Source organism: Rattus norvegicus, chromosome 7 (assembly GCF_036323735.1).
Source record: "Rattus norvegicus strain BN/NHsdMcwi chromosome 7, GRCr8, whole genome shotgun sequence".
Lineage (NCBI taxonomy): Eukaryota > Metazoa > Chordata > Mammalia > Rodentia > Muridae > Rattus > Rattus norvegicus.
Genome location: NC_086025.1, coordinates 54,856,545 through 54,869,128, shown reverse-complemented (window position 1 = coordinate 54,869,128; position 12,584 = coordinate 54,856,545). Strand labels below are relative to the sequence as shown.

General features: G+C 37.6%; 1 protein-coding gene across 14 annotated transcripts in view; it reads left to right on the top strand.

Moving 5' to 3' along the window:
• Positions 1–12,584, top strand: part of Cpsf6 (cleavage and polyadenylation specific factor 6) — an 89,260-nt gene that overhangs the window by 18,583 nt on the left and 58,093 nt on the right. For 8 of the 14 annotated variants that reach the window (XM_063263234.1, XM_063263233.1, XM_039078740.2 and 5 more), the window contains 8 exons: positions 3,504–3,713; positions 5,216–5,319; positions 7,857–8,002; positions 8,790–8,963; positions 9,090–9,200; positions 9,628–10,132; positions 10,430–10,545; positions 11,643–11,796. In XM_063263234.1, coding sequence (XP_063119304.1) covers positions 3,600–3,713; positions 5,216–5,319; positions 7,857–8,002; positions 8,790–8,963; positions 9,090–9,200; positions 9,628–10,132; positions 10,430–10,545; positions 11,643–11,796 — 1,424 coding nt within the window. In that variant the 5' untranslated portion in view covers positions 3,504–3,599. The remainder of the gene's footprint in view (positions 1–3,503; positions 3,714–5,215; positions 5,320–7,856; positions 8,003–8,789; positions 8,964–9,089; positions 9,201–9,627; positions 10,133–10,429; positions 10,546–11,642; positions 11,797–12,584) is intronic. The other 6 variants (XM_063263231.1, NM_001106785.1, XM_039078739.2 and 3 more) reach the window with 1 other exon arrangement.

Genomic DNA, 12,584 nt, shown 5'->3' with positions numbered 1-12,584 from the left:
TGTAATGCAGAATCTTGAAAGAGTGACCCCTCCCTTTTTTCTTTTCTTTTTCTTTCTTTCTTTCTTTTTCTTCTTTTCTTTCTTTCTTTCTTTTTTTTTTTTTTTTTTTTTTTTTTTGCAGCAAAGGCTTGCTTGCCTTTTGTGTCCTAGGCTTGCTTTTGCCCCAGTGTCCCAAATGCTAGAATTACAGGACCTTCAAAGCTGGGCTTAACAACCATTACTGGGTTTTGATGCCTTGCTTGCCATTAGAGTGATTATAGTGATTCAGAATAGTAGGGATTGAGAAAAATTACTTTGTTACTCTTTTCACAAACCTTAAGGGCTGTTCTTTTGTTTCATTTGTTTGTTTTGTTTTGTATCTTTGAGACGTGGTCTCACTGTGCCCTGGAAACCATTATGTAGACCAAGATAGCCTCAAACTCACAGATCATCTACCTACCTGACTTGCCTCCAAGTGCCGAGATTAAAGGCATTGACATCATTCCCAACTGCCTAATAGCTGTTCTTTCTAGATATGCACCTTTATTGATGATTAGATCCTAGAATCATGAATAAGGCTGGGTGACTTTTGGAATCTGAAATTTCAGATGTATTGAAATTTTCCATTTTTGAACACCATTGAAATGTATTTGAAAAAAGACTTCACGTGGCAGAACTTGATGCTATTGATTGCCTTTCCCAGTGGAAAGGCTTTAGTTTATTTAGTAGGTCTTCAGAGCTCATTTTTATTTGACTGGTGATAGGCATTTTGCTTAATTTCAGAGTATATACATTTTCTACTTGAAGTAGTTACACTTGAATGTATTCTAGATTTTTAAAAAAATAATCTAAAAAGGGAAGAATACGGATACTTTTAAGTATCCTTTGAGGTGCTTTCTTAGCAATGGCAATATTTGTATCAGATTCATTAATTTTTTTTTCACCACGTCCAATGTATACCCTTGGGGTTAAGAATACTGTTTGAGGTCTTAGAACACAGCTAACTAGTCCATGTGGAGATCAAACCCCAGGACCATGGTCTCAATTAGCATCACTTTAACCACTTGGAAGCAATCCAACAACCAGACAAAATGGCTGATTATGGTCTTCCTCATGAATGTGGAAAATATGTTTGGTGTCACTGTAGGAAGTCGTGGGCATAAAAAAATAGCAATTGTAACGCCCAGGTTAGTGTAGCTTCAATTGTGGCTTATAAATGATGGTCTACTTATATAAACATTTTCACTTATTTATAACTAATGAAAAATTATATCTTAATCTTTTCCTGAAAGTAGAAATTTAAAAACTTTTAGTCTTGGTTTCTTTTTTACTCTCCCTCAGACTGTAATTTGTAATTAGTCGCTGCTGCCTGTGTGGTAATTATTCACAACTGCCTGTGAATAATTATAATAATTTTACTTGATGTTCAGAACCATGATTGTACAAGTGCCCAACTACAACGTTTCTTATATTTTTTAAGAATATGGAGCTACTGTTGTAGCCACATAACCAGAAAAGGTTCAGCTAACATCACAGAGCTTACCCTCCTTTTTTCTGAGTTTTACTGTCAATGCAGTTTGAGTAGCTCCTTTGTGTGATAAAAACTCATCACTGAGGTGGTATTTTAGCATTGTTGTGCATTAAAATCAATGGCATCATTCAGTGACTTATCTTAATTTCTGCCTTTTGCTGAAGGTGGCTTTTCTTTGATTTACCTTGATAACTTAAGTCTCATTAACTTACAGAATTATTTAACGTGTTAGCTCTTATTAACTTGTAAGTCTTAAGAGTTACAGACATCCTGCTTTGTGATAAGTAAATATGTAATATTAAATTTAGAAAGTTACATAGTTCATTATTAATGGTTATCTAACAAAAAACAGTGGAAAATTGAGGTCTCTATTGCTTTGTGAATATTGTTTTCTAGGTTTTTTTCTTCCCTTTCTCTTTAAAAATTAAGTCTTTTTTTTTTTGGCTTTTTGTTGAAAAGTGGAACAATAGCCATGCACTCTTGGTGCCTACAGTATCTTTTGATCATATAGCAAATTTTTACTTGGTCATCATTATGTTCTCTAAAACTAGCTCTTGTATGCCATTTATATGCCAGTTCCTAGTACATTGTACACATGAGAGATTGTTATGACTAGCTATCTCTCTCTCTTTTTTTTTTTTTTCTTTTCTTTTTTTCGGAGCTGGGGACTGAACCCAGGGCCTTGCACTTGCTAGGCAAGCGCTCTACCACTGAGCTAAACCCCCAACCCCTAGCTATATCTCTTAAGTTGCATTTTTCTCTCTCAGATTTCCTTCAGAAGGGTAGAATAGTTCACATTGATATTGGTAGGATAATTTGGTCGTGGAAAGGGATGTTGAGAAATTGAATTACTTTTTTCTTCCTCAGGTCACTTTCTTTGTTCTTTTCCTCTTCCTGGCTTATCTGCTAGGCATGTGAGTGACATCCTAGCAATGCTTTGATTCTGCTGGTGACAGTGGCAGTTGTACTAACTCCTATGTGTATACTTTTCATTTGCTAATGTACCTGGCTAGATTTTAAAAGTCAGGTAAGGGGTTGGGGATTTTGCTCAGTGGTAGAGCGCTTGCCTAGCAAGTGCAAGGCCCTGGGTTCAGTCCCCAGCTCCGGAAAAAAAAGAAAAGAAAAAAAAAAAAAGTCAGGTAAGTAGTAGCTCTTTGTTTACTGAGAGTAATACAATTATTGCAAGATATTATTTGAATAGCTTTATGTATTTTTTTTATTTCACTAGATAATTAAGACTTTGAAACATGTATATATCATATCTATCTCTATGTGTGTGTATTTTAGTCACCTATGGCTTAGCTTATAAAAACATTAGTAGGGGTTGGGGATTTAGCTCAGTGGTAGAGCACTTGCCTAGCAAGCGCAAGGCCCTGGGCCCGGTCCCCAGCTCCCGAAAAAAAGAAAAGGAAAAAAAAACCCATTAGTGTTCTCAGAGTAGATAAATAAGATCTGAATACCAAAGAAAAACTGGTGTCTCACATGTGGTCCGTAATAAAGACTTATAATAATACCTTTGTGTGTGTGTGTGAGATGGTATTATGACAAATACTCTTTGGAAACTTGTCTATTTGCATTTATGTGTGGTTATTTTTAAGAATATTTTCAAGGAAGGTATTAGTTAAGTCACCAAGAACACATCTATTATATAAAATAAGAAGAGACTTGTATTAAGATCTTTGGGCCTTTTCCTGTCTGAGATTTTTAAAATAAGAAAGTTGAATGAGGGGCTGGAGAGATGGCTCAGCGGTTAAGAGCGCCCGACTGCTCTTCCAGAGGTCATGAGTTCAATTCCCAGCAACCACATGGTGGCTCACAACCATCTGTAAGGAGATCTGATGCCCTCTTCTGGTGTATCTGAAGACAGCTACAGTGTACTTATATATAATAAATAAATAAATCTTTAAAAAAAAAAAAGAAAGTTGAATGAATCGGTATTCACATTTATTTACTATTCTGACTCATATAATCTAATGTTATTTCTGTATCTTAGGAAGCGGAATATGGTGGGCATGATCAGATAGATTTGTATGATGATGTCATCTCTCCATCTGCAAATAATGGCGATGCCCCAGAAGACCGGGACTACATGGATACTCTTCCACCAACTGTTGGTGATGATGTGGGTAAAGGGGCAGCACCAAACGTTGTCTATACTTACACTGGAAAGAGAATCGCATTGTATATTGGAAATCTAACATGGGTAAGTAAACACAGATTGTTGGCAGTCATTTGAACTGATCTAGCAGTACATGGTTTTGCCCAGCTTTTAAAAAAAATAGACATTACAATATAAAAAAATTAATTTTTTTCATGTTTGCCCAAGTGATGAGAAGGGCAAAACCAACTTCTTTTAAAAAGACATTGAAGTTAATATAATTTGGAATTTTGTAGCCTGGTTTGGGGATATTCTACTTGAGTTTGCAATTGTGTTCACTCACCCTTTTTACGTTCCTACCAGTTTCACCAAGAAAATTGTTCACGCAGGAACTCAAATTAGGAATTTAAGGTTATGGGACAAAGAAAGATAAAATGCCACTATAGTTTTAAAAATATTCCTTATTCTAATTCATATTATAAATTTAAGTTTCATTTCTGACTTTAATTTGAAATTAGTTAGAAGTTGTTAGACACTTTAAAATATTTGTTGCCTGGATATATTTTGTATTTTAATTGTGTTGTTGATAAGATTCTGAGACTATTGGTAAAATTCCTCATGAGCACTTGTCTGTTAACATCAGACCCTACAGTCACTAAAGCAGTTCTAGAAATGTCTTTATCTCAGCTATTATATTGGAAAGTTAAAAGTTATAGCAACATGTTGACTTCTACTCTGCTTATAGAATTTTATGTGAAAATATTTAACTTCACATCGTTTTATTGTCTTGATTTTATTTTATGTATATTGGTATTTGTGTATGCATGCTGATGCACCACATGCATATAGTCATTCAGGGGCCAGAAGAGGGTATCAGATTTCCTGGGACTGGAGTTACATGGTTGTGAGCCATTTTGTGGATGTTGGGAATTGAATTTGAGGTCCTCCATGGGGCCTTCTCTCTGGCCCTCACATTGACTGAGTCTCCTGTCATCCAGTCTGAACAGTCCTCACAAAATTGGAGTAATGGCAGTGTAACTTGAGATTTAGCTGCTAAATAATTGGTGGTCCACACCTTTAATCTCAGCACTGGGGAAACACAGGCAGGGGGAGCTCTGAGTTTGACGGCCAGCCCGGTCTACACAGTTAGGTCCAAGATTACATAGTGAGATCCTGTCTTAAAAAAACAAAACAAAAAATGGTGTTTTTGCTGGGTTTGGTGGTCCATGCCTGGGGAGGCTGATCTTGAGTTCCAGGACAGCCTGGTCTGCACAGTGAGTTCCAGGACAGCCATGGCTACACAAAACCCTATCTCAAAAAAAGTAAAAAAAGGAATTGGTATACGCTTATGTTTCGTGACTTTGAGTAAGGGGTTTATCCCAGACTCTGTTGCATCTTATGAAAATAGTGACTTAGGTAAGAGTTAAATGTTTGATATTAAATTGGTATTAGTTACCTACTGTAGTATGGTAGGTACTATACAGTATCTCTACTTAGATTTGCAAAAATAAAAAAATTTCCTTTATCACTTGTTTACCTTTAAATGTTAAATTCAGTAATAAAACCTGAATATGTCTTAATGGCTAATAAGGGGAAATGTCTTGCAGTGGACAACAGATGAGGACCTAACTGAAGCAGTTCATTCTTTGGGAGTAAATGATATTTTGGAGATAAAATTTTTTGAAAATCGGGCAAATGGACAATCAAAGGGGTAAGAATTTAATTTTTCCTAATGTAATCTGATAGTGACTACAAGTTAGTTTGCCTTAAGTTCAATGCTGATGACACACATGTGGATGACATCTCTGCACTGACAGATGGCTTAGGTAGTAAAAGTCCTTGCTGCACAAACCTGACAGTCTCAGTTCCTAGGAAGCCACATGAACACACTAGGAGGAAGATCTTAGGCAGAGGTTCTCACTTGAATTTTCTATTTTCTGATTTTTAAAAACACACAGAAGCTGCCTGAGATAGGACTGGACAGACTAGGCCTGTTTCCTGACTATACTGAGTTCGTTCTATATACTATATGTTCCTAAGATAGAAACAACTAGGCTAAGAAGTATTATTTTTGTTGTGATTTAAGTGATAAGGAAGTGTCAGATGGTGGTGGCACAAACCTTTAATCCCAGCACTTGGGAGGCAGAGGCAGGCAGGAGGCCAGCCTGATCTGAAGAGCAAGTTCCAAGACAGCTAGAGCTACAGAGAAACCCTGTCTCAACAGCCCTACCCCCATACACCCCCAAAAAGAAAAAAAGATAGCGAAGATCTGGGTATTTAGCTTGGCGTTGGAGCCACTTGCCTGATGTGTGGGTTTGATCCCAGTACCCTAAGAATAAAAGTGATGGAGACTAACTGAATAGTGCAACCTAGGCATCTTGTTCCATTTCTCTAAGATTATTATATGAGCATTGTATAATGCAAGTATCTAAAAGTAAGAAAGTGAATGTGTTTTCTATGCTTTCCTCTAAAAGATAGTATTATAATTCATATTTAGTCATGTTTGATTGCAAAGAGCAGGAGAAATGCTTGTGATAAATACATCTTTTCTTATTTTTGTGTATTGTTGTTTCTACTTGTGCCTCTTAAATAATACAGTAAGCACATAATTGGATCTTTTTACATTAATTTATTTTGCATGTGTATGAGTACAATACAGTACTTACAAATATATATTTACAAAGTTAAGCAACCATTGTAATTCTTCTAATTTCAGAATATTTCATCACCCTACCAACCCCACACCTCCACAGAAACCCTATGTCTGTTAGCATTAATCCCCAGTCTCCCTTGTACCCTTTGCTGATAAGCATTCATGTACTGTCTACTTCAGAATTTGCCTATTCTGGGTATCTTATAAATAAATTGTACTGGATATTTTATAATTACAATAATATTAATATCCCATGTGTCTGACTTCTTTGACCTGGTGTCATGTTTTCAAGGTTCCTCTGTGTGACAGCATCAGCATTCCTTTTTATACCTGAATGATAATCTCATATAATAGGGTAGCACTTAATGAGGAATATCCATCTGCTGAGGAATGTGTGGGTGGTTTCTACTTTTAGCTGTTAATGTGGTCAGCCTTAATAGTATACTGTTTTGTGTGAACATAAAGTTTTGCTTGTTTTGGGCATATATCTAGGAGTGGAGTTAGTAGGTTATATGGTAAGTGTGTTTAACTTTTGAAAAGCTGCCAGATTGTACATTCAACCATGCAGAAAGAAGGGTTGTAGTTTCTCATTACCTTACCAGTACTGAATAGCTGTGATTTTGATTATAATGGGAAATTGCATCTCTATGGTTTTGATTTGTACCTTGGCAGGCAGTGATACTGAGCATTAGTTCGTTATTTTATGTGTACAGGTGTTTGGCCTCATAGCCATGCAGACCGGAAGAGAGAATTGGCTCTCTTAAAACTGGAGTTATGAATGGTTGTAAGCCACCATGTGGTTACTGGGAATTGAACTTAAGTTCTGGAAGAAGTCAGTGTTGTTAACTACTGAGGAATCTCTCCAGCCCCTGAATAACTTTTAGTGGCAATAAAAAGTGACAACAACTCCAGTGCCTGCTACCTGATAGGTGGGCTTAAAGCAAAACCAAAACTGATATCTATAATGGAACATTACTCAGCCATGAAAAGGAATGAATTAATGATGCATGCTATAACATGACTAGATCTTTAATGCTCAGTGAAGCTGGTTGTAAAGAATTTCATACTCTATGAGGCATATCTATAGAGACAAAATAGATTCATTACTCCGTATGATTAAGAGACAAGAGTAAATAGGAATGTTGGTAGAGGCTATATCTTTGTTTTGGGTAATGATGTTATAAATGAACCTTCATGATGTTTGTAAAACACATGAATATACTTTAAAAATTATTAGAGTGTACATTGAGAGTGGATTCTGTAGTATATTATAAAAAGTAGTCCAAGTTTGTGGAGCCTTAAATAGTTTATTTTTTCTTCTCATAAAAGTAAATTAAGGGGCTGGAGAGATGGCTCAGCGGTTAAGAGCTGGTTGTTCTTCCAGAAGTCCTGAATTCAGTTCCCAACAACTACATGGTGGCTCCCAACCATCTGTAATGGGATCTGGCGCCCTCTTCTGTCATACAGGCATACATGCAGGCTGGACACTGTACATAATGTTTTCAAAAAAGATTAAGACCGTTTCTTTTTTTAATCAACAGCAACATTCTCAGTTCCTCCTTGCTTTTTATTCTTGCCCCCTTAACATCTTTTAGATTTGCCCTTGTTGGTGTTGGATCTGAAGCATCTTCCAAAAAGTTAATGGATCTTTTGCCTAAAAGAGAACTTCACGGTCAGAATCCTGTTGTAACTCCATGCAATAAACAGTTCCTGAGTCAGTTTGAAATGCAATCCAGGAAAAGTAAGCAAATCTCTCAGCAGCCTTTTTAAAAATGTATTTAAGCAGTGTTGCTGTCATTTGTTAAATATTACACTTAGGAAGTCATGTTACTATTTAATTTTACATGAACTTGATTTAATCATTGCTTATGACTATGGGTCAATATACTGGAAACCCACTCCCATTCCAGTTTTTTCTAGATAGACCAGTCAGTATGCAACAGTTTGAAAGCTCTCTGGTGCTGACATTCTTGTCCTGCCACTCTCATCCTGGAGAACAGAAGCTTCGTTCTAACCTTAGAGGAGGAGCCTCTACATGTATTATCTGCTCTGGTGGGGGAGAGGCTAATGAAGTAGTTACTGGGTTTTCTGCTTGCTACCAAGACCTTTTGCTGCTTGGTAAAATAAATATAGAAGACACTTGTTATTAGTAGAAATTCAGGTGGTTGTTTTGTTTTTTGGGGCATTTAATATAAGATTTATCTGAAGAATATATTACATGGCATAAAATAATCTGTTATTGAAATTAAGATTTCTTTTGAAGATTTTCTGTTTTGGCTATTGCAGAGTACTGGTATTTTAAAAGCAACTTGTTTATCTCTCAGTAGAAATACATTTAAATTTGAATATTTTAAGACTAGGAAAATATTTAAATAAATGTGAATGTTTTCCTTGCCAAGTACTTTAGGTCTGAGGCATCTAGAAATTGATGAGTAGTATAAATGAACTTTGAAATAGTCTCTAACAGCAGTGGTTACAACTCAGACACTTTTAATAAGTGCTATTTATGAGTATTTGGATGTTTGCAGCTACACAATCAGGACAAATGTCTGGGGAAGGTAAAGCTGGTCCTCCAGGAGGCGGTTCACGCGCAGCATTTCCACAAGGTGGTAGAGGACGGGGCCGTTTTCCAGGGGCTGTTCCTGGTGGGGACAGATTTCCTGGGCCAGCAGGACCAGGAGGGCCACCTCCACCTTTCCCAGGTAAAACTTTTTAAGTTATCATGGAGAAAACATGTCTGCCTAATACCTCTTTTCCTTTCTCTCTTTTTCAAGTAATGCATTATTAACGTGACTCACTCTCCTTGTTATGCTATTTTTGGAACCCAGGAAATTTGATCAAGCATCTTGTTAAAGGAACTCGGCCTTTGTTCCTGGAAACTAGGATTCCATGGCATATGGGGCACAGCATAGAGGAAATACCCATTTTTGGCCTAAAAGGTCTTTATTTTTCTCCACACTTGCTTGACTTTATATATAGAATATTTACATCCGTCTTATTTTCTTACTTCTTAAAAAATCCTTTCAAGACCATTTTCCCTGTTCCCTTGTAGCTTGGCATCAGAGTAGAGTGTAAAGTGGGCGACTTCCCTGTGAGAAGTGTGCGCTGAGAGATGGAAACTCAGTGTTAAAATCTTACCAAGTTCTCTGTGTAGTGATTTTCTGTAATCATAATTTGCACTAGTTAAATTTGTAAGGAAACTAAACTTTATCTTTGTAATTATTAGGGCATTACCCTGTGGGTTTCATTCAAAGAGCGAGTCATGGTTTATAAATTCTGCTTTTAGAAATGTATTCTTGACATGTAATGGTTAAATATCTTTATTGAAGTGATTTTTTCCCCCCTTTTCTCTCCTTTATTTTATAGCTGGACAGACTCCACCACGTCCACCTCTAGGTCCACCTGGCCCACCTGGCCCCCCAGGTCCTCCACCTCCCGGTCAGGTTCTGCCACCTCCTCTAGCAGGACCTCCTAATCGAGGAGACCGCCCTCCACCACCAGTTCTTTTTCCTGGACAACCTTTTGGGCAGCCTCCGCTGGGTCCACTTCCTCCTGGGCCTCCACCTCCAGTTCCAGGCTACGGCCCCCCTCCAGGTCCACCGCCTCCACAGCAGGGACCACCTCCACCTCCAGGCCCCTTTCCACCTCGACCACCAGGTCCACTAGGGCCTCCCCTTACACTTGCTCCTCCTCCACATCTTCCGGGACCACCTCCAGGTGCCCCACCACCAGCTCCACATGTGAATCCTGCTTTTTTCCCTCCACCAACTAATAGTGGCATGCCAACATCAGATAGTCGAGGTCCACCGCCAACAGACCCATATGGCCGACCTCCACCATATGATAGGGGTGACTATGGTCCCCCTGGGAGGTAAGTTAAACATGGAGTACTGAAACTCTTTAGTTGGTAAAAGATAAATTACTATGAAGTCTTTTATATTTTAGAAATATAGTTTTTGTCCTGTAGAAAGATCAGATTTCTAAACTGCAACAAATTCAGCTAGAAAAGGAGAATTTGATGTGATAGGGAAGACAGCTTTTTCCATCTGGAAAAGTAACAACTTCTCTAAAGCAAATGCCAAAAGCTGCTTATTTGGAGGTGTTTACATTATTATTAACTTGAGAACTTTTGTTAAGTAACAACATATCATTCCTTTGTCTTTTGTAGGGAAATGGATACTGCAAGAACACCTCTGAGTGAAGCTGAGTTTGAAGAAATCATGAATAGAAATCGGGCAATCTCTAGCAGTGCTATTTCAAGAGCTGTATCTGATGCTAGTGCTGGTTTGTATATTTGTTTCAGTCTTCTTTCCTATTTATGTTAAGAATCACCCTAAACCCAGAGGCTGGAGAAATGACTTAGCTGTTTAGAGCTGGCTGCTTTTCCAGAAGAACCCACCATCTGCTAATTCCAGTTCCTGGGGATCCAAGGCCCTCTCCTGCTTACAGTGCAAAGATAGACACGTGCCGTCAAAATACCCATACACAGAAAATTTAAAATTAAACGCAACCCAAAGCTAAGTGCAGCATATAAAGAATTTTCTTAATTCTTATGTAATCTGTATAGTTAGTCCCAAATCATCTGTCACTTAGTTTTAAAGTATTAAAGGAAGATTGTAATAGGAAGACTGCCAGTTTTGAATTACTAGATTTAGATTTAAATACTTATTGGGTGGAGAGGTGGCTCTGTGGTTAAGAGCACTGGTTGCTAGTGCTGGAATCCATTATCCTTCTTTTTCCTCAGTGGGTATCAGGCACACACAGGGTACACAGAAATGCATGCAAACAAAATGTCCATTTACATTAAGTTAAAAATAAATTCCAACTGGGGATTGGAGAGGTAGCTTAGGAGTTACACTGGCTGCTGAGATTGATTCCCAGCACCCGTATGGTAGCTCACCAACCTTTATAATTCCAGTTCCAGGGAATCTGACATCCTCTCTGGCCTCAGTGGGCACCACTCTTGCTTTGGATACAAAGACATATGTAGGCAAAACACTTGTGCACCTGACACGATATAAATATGAACTTTGGTGTTTTATGGTTCAGAGCCCTAGAGATAGCTTATTCATTCCCATATTTGCAAAGTAATAACTGTGTCTCTTCATGGCAGAATCAATTGTATTAGCTTCATGAAAATGAGAGTCTTCCAAACTCCAAAAAACTGAACAAAAGTCATTGTCTGTGGTCATCTGAAGATGATTTTCAGGTCAGGCGGAGATGACATATGCCTTTAACCCCTGGACTTGGAAAGTAGTCAAATTTCTGAATTTGAGCCAGACTGCTCTATAGACTGAGTTCTAGGACAGCTTGAATTCATCTCAAAAGATAATTTGAAAACAAGTTTTTTTTGATAATTAACCTTTTCTTTTCTCCTGCAGGTGATTATGGGAGTGCTATTGAAACATTGGTAACAGCAATTTCTCTAATTAAACAATCCAAAGTATCTGCCGACGATCGCTGCAAAGTTCTTATTAGCTCTTTGCAAGACTGCCTTCATGGAATTGAGTCCAAGTCCTATGGGTCTGGATCAAGGTAAAATGTTCCTGTGTCATGTATTTTTCACACACACACACACACACACACACACACACACACACACACACACACACACACACACACACACAATTTTTGGGGGCTTGTTTTTTCTTTTGGTTTTGTTTGTTTGTTTTGTTTTGTTTTTTTGGTTTTGTTTTTGGTTTTTTTTTGGATCTGGGGACCAAACCCAGGCCCTTCACTGAGCTAAGTCCCCAACCCCTTGTTTTTGTTTTTTTAACTCAGATATATTGGTGCTTCCTGAAATACTTAAATGCAAGGAACTATATGGCTTCTCTTCACTCATAGACATCTGTATACAGTCAAGCACATTTGAGTGATGTAATCTTTTCTTTGATTCTCATAACTCCCATTCTTACTCACTGTTTTCTAGCCAAATGGGGCTCCCTTCTCGTGGACCTCTTAAGCATTTGACCACCTTACTGATTTGTGCTTGATATTCCTCCTTGGAACTACTTTTCTTGCTGTTTTCTTCCCCTAAACATTTATTTGCCTCTGTATTTCTTCATGTTTTACCATAATCTAGTCTGTCAGAATCTATTTCACTTGTAGTATTTGCTATAGCCATCTATTCATTATTGAATATGCCCATTTCCTAGTGAACACATGTTGAACAATGGTAGGGGCTTTACCAATTAAACACTGCTTTAACAAGAAACAGGATGTGTTTGAAAGAGTTATGAATGACTGGTTATTTTGTAATACGGGTGGTTTTATTTTAGATTTATTTTGTATGTATCAATGTTTTTCTAGCAAACATGTATGTA